Source organism: Dasypus novemcinctus, chromosome Y (assembly GCF_030445035.2).
Source record: "Dasypus novemcinctus isolate mDasNov1 chromosome Y, mDasNov1.1.hap2, whole genome shotgun sequence".
NCBI lineage: Eukaryota > Metazoa > Chordata > Mammalia > Cingulata > Dasypodidae > Dasypus > Dasypus novemcinctus.
The window spans coordinates 6,927,558-6,943,121 of record NC_092216.1 but is presented as its reverse complement, the minus strand read 5'-3'; the positions used below and the strand labels follow the sequence as shown (position 1 = coordinate 6,943,121).

Here is a 15,564-nt window from a genome sequence, read left to right as displayed (position 1 = left end):
AAATCATGTGGTCTCTGGTAAGTGTCTGTGAAATTCTTCCTGCTCTCTTACACACTTGAACCTTTTTTTTCTGATAAACTACTGGGGGAAGGAATGCTGCTCAGTGTATTAGAAGACAAGACAAGTCCCCTTGGGCAGAAACCATTAAAACCTGGAAGAGTGGGGCTCGAGTGCGGCCTAGTATTTTAGCTCAGATTTTTACAGAGAAGACAGACTTCGACAGGAATGGAAGGCAGTGGCAAGCAATGTGAAATATGTTGGAGTTTGAAAACCCGGCAGGAAAGTTCACATTTGCTATAGCACACATTTAAAGATTGCTGGAAGTTCTTCCGAAGCGCATGTTGACAACGTTTGTGTTTTGGAGCCCAACCTGGGACTTCCCGGTAGATTGGCTGCGGGCAGTAGGTAGAAGTAAATGACAGACGTGATTTCAACATCCGTTCCTTTAGGGAGCTTACCGTTCAGTGAGAAAAAAACTTCTCCATGATGACAGAACCCCTACGAGGCTTAGAGAGAGTGAAATGACGGGAGAAATCTGTAACTGGTATCTGTTTCTGAATCTATTTGTACAGAATTCTAAGAAGGATTTCTTTCTGTAAGACGTTGCTAGAAAGAATTTTTTCTTCATGTATTTTGTTTTGCGTTTAAATCACAATACCTGAAATTACATCTGAAAATCGTCAGAAGTTTAATCGTCGTATATGGTACCTGGCATGTGTCCCAAAAGAACGAGGACAGGTGCTGCTGTTTGGGGCTGCCCTCTGTTAAAGGTACCCTTTTGCCTCCTAGAATAATGGAAAGCAAAGAGATGTATCCCTGTGTGGAACTGAAGGTAAAATCCGCTGGCCCGCTGAGCTCTGTTGGCCCTCTGCCTGGGGGAAAGGGCTATTCCTCAAGTCTGTCCCCCGCCACTCCCCACCCCCACAGGGCCCTGAGGGCCGTGGCCAGGGCTGCCCCCAGCTTCAGGGCAGGCCGGCCTCTCTGCTGTCCCCTGCCCAGTGGGCAGAACACACCTTGTCTTTGTTTTTGTTTTTTTTTTAAAGATTTATTTATTTATTTCTCTCCCCTTCCCCCCCACCCCAGTTGTCTGTTCTCTGTGTCTGTTTGCTGCCTCTTGTTTCTTTGTCTGCTTCTGTTGTTGTCAGAGGCACGGGAATCTGTGTTTCTTTCTGTTGCGTCATCTTGTTGTGCCAGCTCTCCGTGTGTGCGGCGCCATTCCTGGGCAGGCTGCACTTTCTTTCGTGCTGGACGGCTCTCCTTACGGGGGGCACTCCTTGCGCACATCAGCACTGCACGTGGGCCAGCTCCACATGGGTCAAGGAGGCCCGGGGTTTGAACCACGGACCCCCCATGTGGTAGATGGATGCCCTAACCACTGGGCCAAGCCCGCCGCCCCCCCACCCTGTCTTTGGTGTTGATGGAATTTCCAGGGTGTCCCCTGGGCTGTGCTTGTGCAGGTGCCTGTTGAAGAAGTTCCAGCAGCCCTTATGGGCCGGTCCCCACATCCCACCTCCTGTCCAGCCCTACAGGGGGTGCTGCAGCACCCCTGAGAGCCGGCCAGAGGGACGCCTTCAGATTCTGTGGGGTCAGCTGTCCTCTGACCTGCCGGGAGGGAGTTGGTCTTGCAAAAACAATGTTGGACACGGCTGCAGCACCCTAGGCAGGGCATGGGCCAGCGGAGCGGGCCTGCCCGAGGGCACATGGTCAATCCAATGGGTGCTTTGGTAAGATTAGAGCGCCAGGGAAGGAGGAGGGCAGGGCAGACGCTTCTCTAAGAGACTGGGAGGTGCAAGGCACCCCTGGAGGGAACCCAGAGCACGTCGCAGACAGGTCACCTAAAGGCCCAGATCATGCGCCGTGAGAGCGGAAGGCTGTTATTCATACCTCTGTTTTTCCTAAGAAATTGAACTAGCAGAACAGTCTATGTTGTTTAAAAAAAAAAAAAAATGGGAGGAGAGACTAGTTTCCTTACAAGCATTCAATTGCTCACCAAATGAGTAGGTTTACATCTTGAGGAAACGTAGTGCCTCCTGCTCCTTGACCTGGCTTTTCTGACCGAGGGTTGAAAGTGTGTTTTCCCCTAAGAAGACGACTCTTCCTGCGGGTCACCCAGAGGATTGTTGGGGCTACACGCCGGCAGCCCAAGTTGTCAGATGCGGTCTGGAGGAGCTGGGGAGCTTCTGGAGACGTGGAACTCAAGGGTCTCCCCAGAATTCTTGGTGTGCTGCGCCCTGAACAGCTGTCTCTTCCAGGAGTGCTCCAGGCACCTGAATGATTCAGGTGACCCCTAGGGCCGACATGCGCACGTGGGACCCTGCAGAGCCGCCCAGCATTGCCGTGGCCCAGGGGGCAGGATCTTCTCCCTGCAGAGCCGCCCCGCATTGCCGTGGCCCAGGGGGCAGGATCTTCTTCCTGCAGAGCCGCCCCGCATTGCCGTGGCCCAGGGGGCAGGATCTTCTCCCTGCAGAGCCGCCCCGCATTGCCGTGGCCCAGGGGGCAGGATCTTCTCCCTGCAGAGCCGCCCCGCATTGCCGTGGCCCAGGGGGCAGGGTCTTCTTTCACTGGACTGAACCCTGGCGAGGAATGAGGAACCAGACAGTCCTCTTCTCTGCCTTCTTACTTGCCTCTCTCCCGCTCCGGTTTCAATTCTGAATAACCATATCTGAAAAGTAAAACGAGGACCCGCTGTTTCTGGTTGTGATCACAAATGAAAATCGTGTCCACCCATCTGCTCAGCACACTGGAGTGTAGACTGTTCAGATTATTAATTTATTACAGGATGTTTAATCTATGCAAAAAGAATATCTTGCCTTCCTCCAGCTGATATTTTTTTTGCAGTGCGTGATGGCTTTTTAAGCTTTGTACCTGTTCTTACGTGGTCTTGCAGCCATATCCTGAACTCTCCCATCTGTGAAAACTTCCTCCTCAGCACTGAGAAGCACCAACATCTGTGCTAGTATAATGAAAAACCTTGGCTATATAATCTGTGCATTCTCTTCTATAAATTCTTGAAATAAAGGCCATCGTACACAATCGTCATGAGTATGGGGTGAATTATACAACCATTCGCAGCATTTTGCAGGCTTCATTAAGGAATGGATTATGCAACAACAATTCATTGACATAGGAATACAAATCTAACCGTACTATATCTGCAAGGCTTAAAAGCATAATTACCTGGTATTCACCAGCTAATGGAATGATGGGAGAGATTTACTCTCCCTCGCCAGAAGACACGATACCTCCTACATCCTCTTCTTCCTAGATCAACTGAATGGGGGTGTGCCTTCATTTTAAAGATCAAGTGTGATGAGGAATTATTCTTGATAATTTTCTGGCTTCAGATAAACTGAACTGAATAAACAAAAATGATGGTAGCAGTATTTTCCTTTGCAATTATGAAGACAGTTAACCCAACAGAAGCTCAAAACCTGTACCTATTTGTGATGTTTTTGTTCAGTTTTATTCACTATGACTGCTGGTGAATAGATCACTAAGCAATTAATTTTCTCTCATTCTTTAGATGTATACACACTGACACATACATCAAACAAAATGCAAACTGCTGAAATAATATGCCAGAAGCGGCTTTTTCTGTTGCCATGATTTGTAACATTACTTGAGGGGCTCCTTTATAATTTATTCTTATAATGTGTTCCACCAGCATAACATGTAAGTGGTTTTCTCAGTGCTGTGTACATCCTTACATGAGATTGGTGAAATCTCCATGTATAGCAGTCTCAGAGAATGATTGCTCTCATTAGGCCACGATAGTAGCATATCTACATTAAATCACCATCACAGGGTGGGAAATGTGAAACTAATCCAATGTTTAGAAATTTAAAAGGATGAGTTGCCTCTTGGGTTTCTAAAGAATTAATTGTCCAGTCATCCTCCCCAGCACTCTTTCTAGACATCATCATCCCGCTTTGGATAAGGGAGCAGTGGCTAGACACTGAATGAACAGTGCTCAAGAGTTTCCTTGTGAAGCAGCTGGTTCTTGCCCTCCAGGTTTGCCTGATCATGTTTCCCTCTGATTCCCTCTGGTCCCCCTGCCTCCCCACACCACCCCATAGCCTGGCCATGGTCTCCCCCACTCATTACTCTGGGTTTCCTTGCTCATCTTCTCTTCTACACCTCTCCCAGCGTACTTCCAAAGCCTTTCCTTGGCCACCTACCCATCCCATCCAGACAATCCCTCGTTGTAGCCTGTGGCTCCCGCTCTGGGGCCCGCCCAGCCCTTCCCTATGCCTGCAGGTCTTCTCCGCACCTCTAGTCTCCCACTGGCTATGTCCATCTCGTGAGACCACTCTCATCTTCCACAGCCTGACCCTGACATCCCTCCCTAGTCATCCTCACTGAAACTCGCTCCTCCAAGTCACCCGCCCTCATCCCAGTGACCAGCGTATTTAAGTGTACTGTTCTTGTAGATGCTTCCTCTTCAAGAGGCCGATGTGCTAGTTCAGCTCTTAATACACGAGATGAACAGGGAGCTGATTCCCACAGGCACATACCATAAGTAGAGTACAAAAGGCTGACAGCAGGACACGGAGGAAGTAGAAAAAGAGTGATTCCGTCAACCACCTAGAAGCTCTGAAGACTTGTTTCACTGCTCTTTAAAACAGTAGACACTTTTGAGGGCCTTGCTGAGCTTTAACTGGGTCCTGACAGCTTGGCGAATGTGGAGTCAATATCACTGAAAAGAAAATAAGTAACCATTTTTCACCTATCTGAATGTCTTTTGCTCAGCACTCAATTTACACACACACACACACACACACACACCCTTTAATATGAATACTCAGAGTGTCTCATAATATATTTTTCACAAATGACATGGAAAACTCTTTTGGAAGCTTCCCACCCACCCACCTGCAAGAAGTTGTTGGATGGATGGATGGATGGATGGATGGATGGATGGATGGATGGATGGATGGACGGACAAGTAGATGATGGATGGATGGATGACGAATGGGTGGGTGGGTGGGTGGACGGATGAATGGGTGGATGATGGATGGATGGACAGATGGATGGGTGGATGAGTAGATGGAGGGAGGGAAGGAGTGTGGACCAAGTTGTTATATGGTCCACTGTGGGAACACAGGCTCAGGCACAATAGAGATTTTCAGCAAATGACCGCTTTATTACTCCATAGCACAAAGGGTCCAAAGGAGGAGAGGAGGAGGTCCCATCATGGCCCGTTCCCTGGAGAGGCCAACCCCTGGTTCAGGGTTGGTGGATGGCAGCTCCTCATGCCCTGGCTCTGTGCTGCTTGAGTGCTGTGTTTGTAGGCATCTCAGAGGCAAAGAGACCCACCCCTGAGCAGAAAGCATGCATCAAGCAGTGTTTATACAGAGTTTCCGCTCTGGCAGGCAGCTGGGGCTGGTGGTTCCAGGTTTCAGGTTCAAAGTATGGTCAGGCAGGTCTGTTTCTGGGTAGCTTGTTTTTTCACGATTGAGATCTAACATCTCCCCTAGGCTGCTAAGAGCTTCTTGTGAAATAGGAAACATACCAAACACCTACACACAAGCCAGCAAGAGGGGAAAAGGAGGGAGGCGGTAGGTGAGGACCAGGAGATGGCCACTGGGTATGTCCATGACTTCCCCAGCTGGGAGGGATAGAGGATGGAGAGGTGGATGGGGAACGACGGGAGTGTTGGAAGGACCCTGGAAAATAGAAGCCAAAATACTGATTATAAACAGAAGTTATATGCAGACTTCAGCAGTCATTCTTACAGCATTACTTGAAGGTTTATTATTTAGATAAAGTTCTAATGAAATGCAGATGCAGTCTTATTGTGGAACTTGTACTAGGTAATCAACTATCTAACAAAGAAGATGGAGGTGGCGGACTTGGCCCAGTGGTTAGGGCACCTGTCTACCACATGAGAGGTCCGTGGTTCAGGCCCCGGGCCTCCTTGACCCATGTGGAGCTGGCCCATGCACAGTGCTGATGCATGCAAGGAGTGCCCTGCCACGCAGGGGTGTCCCCCGCATAGGGGAGCCCCATGCGCAAGGAGTGCGCCCTGTAAGGAGAACCGCCCAGCGCGAAAGAAAAGTGCAGCCTGCCCAGGAACGGTGCCGCACACACGGAGAGCTGACACAACAAGAGAATGCAACAAAAAGAAACACAGATTCCCGTGCCGCCGACAACAACAGAAGCGGACAAAGAAGAAGCAGCAAATAGACACAGAGAACAGACAACCTGGGGGGGGGGGGGAGGGGAGAAAAAAATTAAATAAATAAAAATCTTGGAAAAAAAAAAACAAAAAACAAGATGGAGACAAATAAAAACTTAAACCTTAGATCTGAGAATGGCTAATTGGAAGTCCATCCAAATTAAAGTTTAAGGCCCCTCTGAAATTCTGATGTCTAGCATTACCAAAAATTGAGGTTGGTATTTCAAAATTAATGCATGTAAAAAATCTATAAAAACTGATATAATGAAAGTTTTAATTTAAAAATAGTGCGGTTGAAAGTTATTTTTGATAATGATTAGCCTCAGATTTCTATCATACGTGGTTTTATATGCAATTAGCCTCAGCATCAACCTTTATAGCATGTACTGAAAGCATGGCCTACATGCAATTCCAGATCTGCTGAGAGTCTTGAAGTGAACCTTAAATGACTCCATATCAAAGTATTCCTTGGAGTGAATATAGTTGTATTTGAAATTTTCACGAATCCAGAAAAGCATATAACTTAAAATACATACTGGCAATTATTTAAAATTTGTGACAAAATGAAATCTCAGGTTGGGTGGGACAACACTTATGGTGAAGACCTGCAGTGGACAGGATGCATGGAACTGAAAAGGGATTTGATACGGCTCATCCTTCATGCGGCTCTTCTGGTCTTTTCCCTAACCCCTCGTTCACCTGAGCTGATGAGAAGAAAGGCGGTGAAAGCACACGGAGATTCAGAATTTGAAAATGTGCGACGAGCTAAGCACTGGAAGCTTACGCATTCCAATAAATGTATCTGGGAAATGGGTATAAAAAGGCTAGCGATGACTCCCTCCCTTCTGAAAACCTAGTAAGCCTGGCTCCTCTCTCCTGGTACCCTGTGCCCCCATTATTCTGTGAGCTTCTTGCCTGGAGCTTCCGCCTCTGTTCCCTGCACTGAAATGCCAGGGCCACCCAGCCTTCCTTCTCCACTCTCTTCCCAGGCCACAGCTCCAGCTGCCACTGTCTTCTGGGGGCGCCCAGCCGCACCTCCAGCTCACAGCCACCATATGGTGTGTGGTTGCCCCACCAAGACCTCCAACCCAGCCTGTCACCAAAGCAACTCTTCCTCCACCAGGTCGTTGGCACCATCCACTGTTAGAACCTTTGGAATTCCCTTTCCCCACAGCCTGTTCCACGAGTCATCAGGGGCCTTTTGCTGTGAAGTTCTTCTCTAACCACACCCATTTTTAGTCTTTCCCCCTGGCACCCTAGGGCAGAGATGCTGTCACGTGAACCCCTTGGACTCCAGTGCCCTCTTAGTTATGTGATATGTATCTGTAAATAACCCCCAGTACAAACGCCTCTACCCCTCTTGACGATGGGATGTGCGCAGCCGGGCTCAAGCACACAGACCCCCGCCATCCTGCCAGTGGCTACTGAGCTTCAGCACCGCAGAGAAGGAACTTCAGCTCCTCCAGGCGGGGAGCCACTGAAATGTTTCACCTCCCCAGAAGTCAGGAATGTCATTCTTTCTACAGTAAATGCCTCAAGCTACAGTTTAATGAAGCCCCTCTCCTCTCCTGGAGATGGAAATCAGAAGTATTTACACCTTCAGCTTGACAGAGTGAAAAGAACATTGGGTTGTTCCTAGACTTGAATTCTGTTCCTAAAATCTGTCATCTGTGTCACCTTCAGCTTACCTTTGAACTTGCCCTGGCTAAGATCCCTCACCAGCAATCTCACAGTCTCCTCCAGCTCTGAGAGCCTGTGGTCCTCTGTGCTCAGAGTCTGCACAGTGGCATCTCCACCCCATTGGTGTATTTGGCATATGCTCACGATTTGCTGTGGTTCCAGGAGGTACTGTGAAAAGGAGCCTCCAAACTAGACCCTGCCTAGTTACAGCAAGAACATTCTGATGACACTCTTGACCAGAAAGTTCCCTGAAGCCATGAAATCTGTTCTGGAATACCCACTAAATGGCTGCACTAAAAAGCCGTTAAAGTAATTAAGATAGCATCAAGCACGTGCATCCACACACACACATCCACGTGACTCACAGCAGGTTGATTCAGTGGCTGGAGGTGGGAGATTTCCAGAGACATGGGGCCTCCTGGGACTGTGCTGCTCCCGGCACCTTCCCCTCGTCCACGCCGCAGCATTGCCAGCTCCTCTGAAGGTGGCAGAGAGCAGGGGTGGCCCTGGCCTCCTGCCACCACTTCTAGCTCCAGCCTCTGCCACCTGCTGGCGGGGGCTGAAGTTCCTGTGCTTGGAGGGAAAGGTTTCTCTCTGCAGATACCAAAACACAGGTGTGAGTCTCATGATGTGTGTCGGGATGAATGAGTTTGTGGTCAAGTGTGATCAGTCAGTCAGGGGTAGGAGTTGCTGGACAAGTCCCTAAGGTGAAGAAAAAGGAGAACGGCAGCCACTTCCACCATCGCGAAACTGCTTTCACTTGAGTTGGGTTTGGCAGACAGAAACTGCACTGAGATACTGTGGTGTTTGAGTAGAAGGCGTCCTTCCTCTTTATTTGTGCCAGGCCATTGGACAGTATTCATTCAGCGTATCTCTTTTAATAGGGTTTTGACCCTTGAGCCCTGAGGCAACCTCTTACAAGGTAACGCTTTGGGATTTGTTTTCTGGTGTCTATAGACAGAGCAACCAAGCCGTGAACCTTCTTAGACCGTCTAGGGTTCTCGGTTCTGCTGTTCTTTTCTCATGGTCATCGTCTTTAGAAGCATGTCAGATCTTGGAATCAAGATATGTAGCTTCATTCAGACCTCAAAACCTTTGGAGACACTTTTATAGGTGCTTCCAAATGGAGCCGTTGTTCAGCTTTATAATTCTTGAGCTTGTAAGAAGAAAAGGAAATAGCGCAATCCCAGACGCCGTCGCATCCCGAAGGCTTGGCCCCCGTGCAGGCTGTCGGGCTGTTGACCAGCTGGCACCGCGGAGCTGCTGCACCCAAGAAGTCCACTTTTGTGTGTTCCATGTTTGGTTGTTTGTTTAACTCTGTAAAATCAACGCCGGTTCTTCCAGGCCCCTCTTTTCCACTCTTCTGTGGCCTGCTCACTGCTGCCCCTCTGCCGCTCCCCTACTCCCCTTCTTCCTGCCAGGTTTTTGCCCTGCTGAGCTCCAGGGGCCTGGCCTATTAACTTCTGACACTTCCACTCTATTGTCACTGTCTCCCCCGTTCTCCAATTGAGTCCTCGTTAGCTGATCTCAAGTGTGACAGTCCAGCTGCTGCTCCTGAGAAGCAGCTTCTAAAGGCTGCAGCCAACACGACCACAGGGCAGGAGGAGAATGCCGAGGTCTCCGTGCCAGGGCCGTGTGGACACGGGGTCCCGCTCGGGGCGCGGCTCAGCGGCTCCGTGCCAGGCGGCGGCCTTTCCTGTCTGAGTAGCTCGCGCTGCACGTGCCTTGAGCTGCGCCAGCCCAAGCCGAGTGGCCTGTCCTGCTAGGTTTTCCAGAGGACTTTAGAGTGCTTAGGGTCTTATTTAAGTGCCTCAACTTATTTCACATGGCCGTCTTTCCCTGAGAAGTTGATGTCACCTTCTGGTTATTAATAAGTCTGTTCTGCCCTGGCTTTCTCCATTCCTGAAGCTTCCTCAGGCCTCCTCTACTCTGTTGCATTCATCTTGTCCATTTACAGATGCTTTCCAATATTAGCACTGGCCTTGATTTCTTCATTCTGCAACGAAACAGGCAAGCCCCAGAAGCCAGCTAACCGCGCAAGCCACGCGCAACAGTCGCCGGTTCAAAAACCAGCGAAAGCTGTCACCGCCGCGCCTCAGCGTCGTGGGCAGCTTGCGTGGCTTTCCTTCCGACGCTCATAGCATGGATTTTTATTTCCTGCCGCTGTCAGCGGTGACATTTGGGACGCGGGATCAGGTGCGACCGGTCAGCGCGGAGTTCCCGTAACCGCCCTTTCCAGGCTCCCGTTGATGGTGCCGCGTCTGCGCTGGCGCCCGGTTCCGTCCTTTGCTAGGCGTCACCGCTTCTGAGCCACCCCCCACCCCGCCTCCCCGTTTCCCACCACACCTGCAGCCCTTGTTCTCCGGAAGAGCTTCCTGCCGACACGGCACGAAAGCTGCCTACTACGCGGTTAGCCCTGCCAGTCCGCGCTGAGGAGAAGCAAGCCGAGCGCCCTGCACCAACCTTCCCGGTCCTGTGGTCCCAGCAGAAAACACTTGGAGGACATTTAGGGTAGAGTCAAGTCATAATTGCCGAAGATCACTACCAGGTGGTCTCCGTATCACGGAACTAAGGAAATAAGCCTGGGTGGGCCAAGTGCACTCAGTTGCTTCCTCAGCTGGTGTCTAAGGTGGAGAGCGGGGAGCTTACGAAAATAACCAAAACCCAGGGCTTGAGGAATTCTCAGAGAAGGCCCTGGGCCCAGGCCCTGGTTTGCCCGGGACTGCCCGCCTTCCGTGGAGCTCCTCAGCCCCGCCCCGTGAACGCTGCCTGCTCCCTGCAGCTGCCCCGGCTCCCACGTTGTTACTGCCCGAGAGCGCGCGCTCCTCAGCCCTCCTCTGGCTCCGTGCACGGGGCGATGGAAGGTTAGCCGAGGCCCTGCCCGGAGGGGAGCAGGGAGGGCCCGAGAAAGCCGTCGTGCTTGCCGGTGGAGGCGGCCAGGGCTCGTGTGTGTGTGCTTGTGTGTGCACATTGTGTGTTTCCCGCTGGCACCCTGGAGCTGCTTCAGGGTCCCCGAGGCCTCGAGTTCTGCGCCTTGCGCTCAGTGGGCGGGAACATTTTCAGAAGGAAGGGCTGGGGAGCGACGAGGGAGCTGGAAAGGCCCAGGCACGGCCGTCCTCGTGGACAGCAGCGGGCAGGGGACAGCGGGGACCTCTTCCCCCTTGCCGAGACCTGCCCAGCCACACTCCCAGGAGAGAAACCTCGCAAGCCCGTTTCCACGCCAAGCACGCAGGGAAACTCGCGGGCGCCTGTTGTCCCCGCGACGGAGGCTCGGAGATCCCTGGCTGTGCCGGCTCGTGTCCCCCGGGAGGAGCTGGCAGGGAGGCCCTCGTACCCAGAAGGTGCCTGCAGGATGGGGTGCGTGAGCGCCCGCTGATCAACCCAGGGCACGCACCCACTTGAATGCATGCAGGGGACATTTAGAACACAGGGGCTTCTAATGCCGTCGTGTCACTAATCTGGGTAATAAAGGGGATTTACACCATAAACCGAAAGACAGAACGCACTAATGAGATTTTTGCAGCCTAACACTGGCGCACACGGGAACTAAATTTTTAACTAAAACACCCTCACCGTTTAATTTTCAAACTACAGTCCGTAAAACATTGACAGCACTGAACTTATTTTGCATTTAAAAAGCAGCATGTTTTGTGTGGGTTTTTTTTGTACAATTTCCTCTCAAGCTCTGAGTGTTCAATTATTGATTGAGCGGATTTTCATGATTTGGACAACATAAAGCTCTGAACCGAGGGAGGCGCCCTGCCCCTGCCCCGTGCCGGTGGCGCTCCGCCCCTGCAGGAGCAGCGGTGGCCGGCGCCCAGGTGTGCCCCGCGGCGCTCCGCTCCCCCGGCCTGATGGCGCCCCCTGAGTCCCCGCAGCCGAGGCCGTCCTCACCCTCTCTCTCGTCTCACCCCGCAGTGCCTGGTGTTCGAAGACGCCCCCAACGGCGTGGAGGCGGCCCTGGCAGCCGGGATGCAGGCGGTCATGGTCCCCGACGCGAACCTGCGGCGGGACTTGACGTGCGGGGCCGCCGTGGTGCTGAGCTCCCTGCAGGACTTCCAGCCGCAGCTCTTCGGCCTGCCGCCCTACGAGTGAGCGCTCCGCTGCCCCAGGCTCCCAGAGCAGCTGGACGGCCCCCCGGAGCGCAGCTGCCCAGCCCGCCCCGCTCCACCCCAGCCCAGGGGGAGCCGGCCTGTGCCAAGGCCGTGCTGGCCCGCCCGGCCCACGCTAAGTGTCCATAAACCAGACCCGGCGCTGGGGGGAGCCAAGCAGGTGGCCCGAAACAGAGGTCAGGCTGGAAGCACCTTCATTCATGTATATATATACACACACATACACACATACACTTTTAGTGTGTGTGTGTCATACACCGCTTCCCTCCTCAGCACCCACCCAAACGTGCAGTAGCAACTGATAAAAACGAGGCGGTAATTCTATTTGATTTGAAGAATCAGATTACACTGTGCTTAAAGAAGCATACACACATGCATGCACATACATACATACAAACGAGTACATACAGTGCATGTGTTCTTATGTATGTATATGTCTGCTCACATATGTATATGGATTGTTTTAGATATAATTTACTTTTCCAACGCTAAGTGAAATTTATTTGCGTTATTTTCTTTTTATTATGTTAAACACTGGCTGGAAAATATAAAATATGTATACTATATTTATATTATCTGTATGTATATGCAGATCTATGCACATATATAATATATTTATGTGTATGTGTGTGTATATATATATATATAAATACCTGCTTTACTTTCCTCAGCACCAACTGAATATGCAATAGCAACTAATACAATCGAGATGGTAATTCCATTTCATGACACCCAAGAAATCATTTTCCTTATTAGCAAACATTAAAATTCCTTTTGCTCCCTCAGAAGCTCTCTTGGACCTTTACTCAGGGACTAACTCTGAGTCCCATCATCAACAGTTTCCTTTTGCTTTGAACATAACTCGAGCATATATCTTATGTCGATACCCTTATCCATATTTGAGGATGTTTACTACCTCAGAAAAAGCACCTTCCTCCTTTAAAAACCTTGTTTCCCTACTCCGTCCTTTGATGGAGATGTGATTTTCATCCACAACGCACACTCGGTGGGACCAACCAGCCCTTCGTTTATGTGACACTTGAACGGTTCTCTCCTTCTTCGGGCTTTGCTGGGCCTTTGGGAGCATGTGCCTCTCATGTGCCAGGGTCAGAGGTGAAGACAGAGGCCTGGGGGCATCGTCTCCAGGTCGCCCGCTGGGTGGCCCGCCTGCACTCCGCGTGGTGGAGGCTCGGTGGCGCTTTGGATCGTCTGTTGAGCAAACTTGTTCCAGCGTTCGTCAAAGCCACTGCCTGTGTCTGCTCTTTGGATTGTCCTTCCAGCCAGTAGCAATATCTCACTAGTCCCCTCACTAATTTTGTGAAATAAAATCTTTGATACTGTTCATGTCATATTTGTGTGGGAGTCATGATTTTTTTCCTTTTATAACAATTATCCTTTAACAAATGTAACTAATCCTCAGATGTGAGTAATTTTTTTTTTTTAACCCAGGCAGGACTCAAACTGTGAAATGATATTTACATATTTTAAGCAAATGGCAGTGCACTAACATGCAGTGAGCAAAGACTCAGTGAAACAGTAACTTGTTTGATTTAGTGTCTGGTTCAACCAAAGTCTTTAGGTAGTAGTTTCCCTAAGCAGCAGGCCATTTTTGGTGAATAAGACAGGTTTAGTGCACATCTAAACAGCGTAGTGCTAGATCAGGGTTCATTTTCTCCAGTGCAAATTTAATCTCACGTGTGATGGTGGTGGTGGTTTAGCCAAGGCTGCTCGTCAGAGGCGCCAGACCACCTGTTACCAAAACGTATGTGTTTTTCTTTATCCGTCCACTGGCCTTGTTGCCTCTGTACATTGTAGTGGTGTTATGCCACTGAAGAACTCACTGATTTCATTGCAGTATGGTAATGAAAATTGAGACTACAAGGTACTCATTCCAAGATACCGAAAAGAATAATCATCCAACTTCCTTAGCTCATTTAAAATGTGCAGAGATCAATAGAAACGATGGCGCTTGTGTCCTACCTAGGGGCTAATGTTTGCTTATACATTATATACCCCTTAAAAGGATGTGTAGACCCTGCGAGATGGCACTCTCTCATTTACCTCTTCGTTCCTCTCACATGAAGTACACACGACACTTTCTTACAATCACTACTTCCTAAAGTTGTTTCCATCTAAAAAGTCCTGAGTTGGAGATCAGTAATTCTGAAAGAAAAAAGACATGGAAGACTCTCTTTTATACTTGAAATATAATGTTTATTGAGGATGGAAATTCTCTCTGTTGTGTACCAGTAGTCAAGGTCTAGAAATAGGACTGCAGTTCGCATTCCTTTGAATACAATTGGCAGTTTGGTGCTAAATTTGGCATGTTTTGAATGGTGTTTCTAATTCTTAAAAACAAACTTGCGTATTACATGAAAACTAGAGTTTCAATCTTCTATAGTCGTAAGTTTCTCTTGACTACGCCGTCCCCTAATGCTCTCCAGGAGAATGTCCGAAACTCCTTGGCCTAATCTGAAGCCTTTCTGAGCCAAGTCTGTCACTGGCAATCTCTTATTTCCTTTACGGAAAAGGGAAATGTTGAAATAGGAAGGGATATCTCCAGGCTCATGACTCAGGGTCATTTCCGAATAGCTGAACAGAAAAAAGGCGACTTCCCCACCTCCTGTGTGATCAGGCTGTGCCCCGCCGTGGGTTGTGCCGCCAAAGGCAGTACCCAAGGGTGGGGGTGGGGGACTGAGGAACCTATTTAACCATCGCACGGGGCAGCTGTCCAAACAGGCAAGAGACAAGGACAGACCGGCCGGAGCCATGCCTTGGAGCAAACACTGCCAGCCTCTTAGATTAGACCCAAAGCCAGGAGCCCACTGCACCAGGAAGCAAGCGTATCTGTGGTCATATCCGGCCAAGGCCAGGAGACTTGCAGGAACGAAAGGCCAGGGCACAGCGCAGGCAGAGCCCGCATCACCAGGAAGACTCGGGCCACCCCTCTGCTCAGGGACGCGTGTGCAGTGCCTTCTGTGAACCAAGAAGCTGTGTGCTTCCACACTCCAGCAACCGAGAACCCACATGCTTGCCCGTCTGGAAAAGCACTTACCAGGCAAGAGAGGGAGGCAGTGGCTGAGATGTGAAAATTCACAGAAAAAACTTAATTAGTGTAAAGTGTTCACATATGCTGATCACTTGAAAATGCACAGCCCTTATTTCTGCATAAATAGGTCATCCGTGTTTGTCAAGTCCGCATCAGCAGGCAGGCTCTTTATATTTGTGAGCATATGTCCCTGGGCTTCTGTATTGTTCTCTTCCTGTCTAAGCTCCCATCTCGTCGTAATCAAAGGCCTCCCAATATCCTGATGTCTGAGGAAACTGAGGCACCACTACCATAACGTGCCCAAGGTCGCTCACTCCCAGTGGCGGATTATGAACATTCCATGTTATATCCTTCACATCCCCAAAAACCTTTCACCATTCGCAGCATTACTGTCCTCAGCCCTTGAGCAAGCAATGATTTCCTGGAAATCAGGGTAGAGAGTGGCTTCCACGGCCCCCCTCCCGGTCTACTCCTGGCCCCAGGCGCCCGCTGGCCGCGAGTCCCAACTGTGTTGAAACATCTGCCCCTCTGTTTAAGACTGCACA

The 15,564-nt window shown here is 50.1% G+C and overlaps 1 protein-coding gene across 1 annotated transcript in view; it reads left to right on the top strand.

Annotated features, from left to right (window-relative positions):
* The window catches only part of LOC139436192 (pseudouridine-5'-phosphatase-like), a 73,560-nt gene extending 60,241 nt beyond the window's left edge, over nt 1-13,319 (top strand). Inside the window, exon 4 of the mRNA XM_071213496.1 lies at nt 11,777-13,319. Coding sequence (XP_071069597.1) covers nt 11,777-11,953 — 177 coding nt within the window. The 3' untranslated portion in view covers nt 11,954-13,319. The remainder of the gene's footprint in view (nt 1-11,776) is intronic.
* The last annotated feature ends 2,245 nt before the right edge of the window (nt 13,320-15,564 follow it).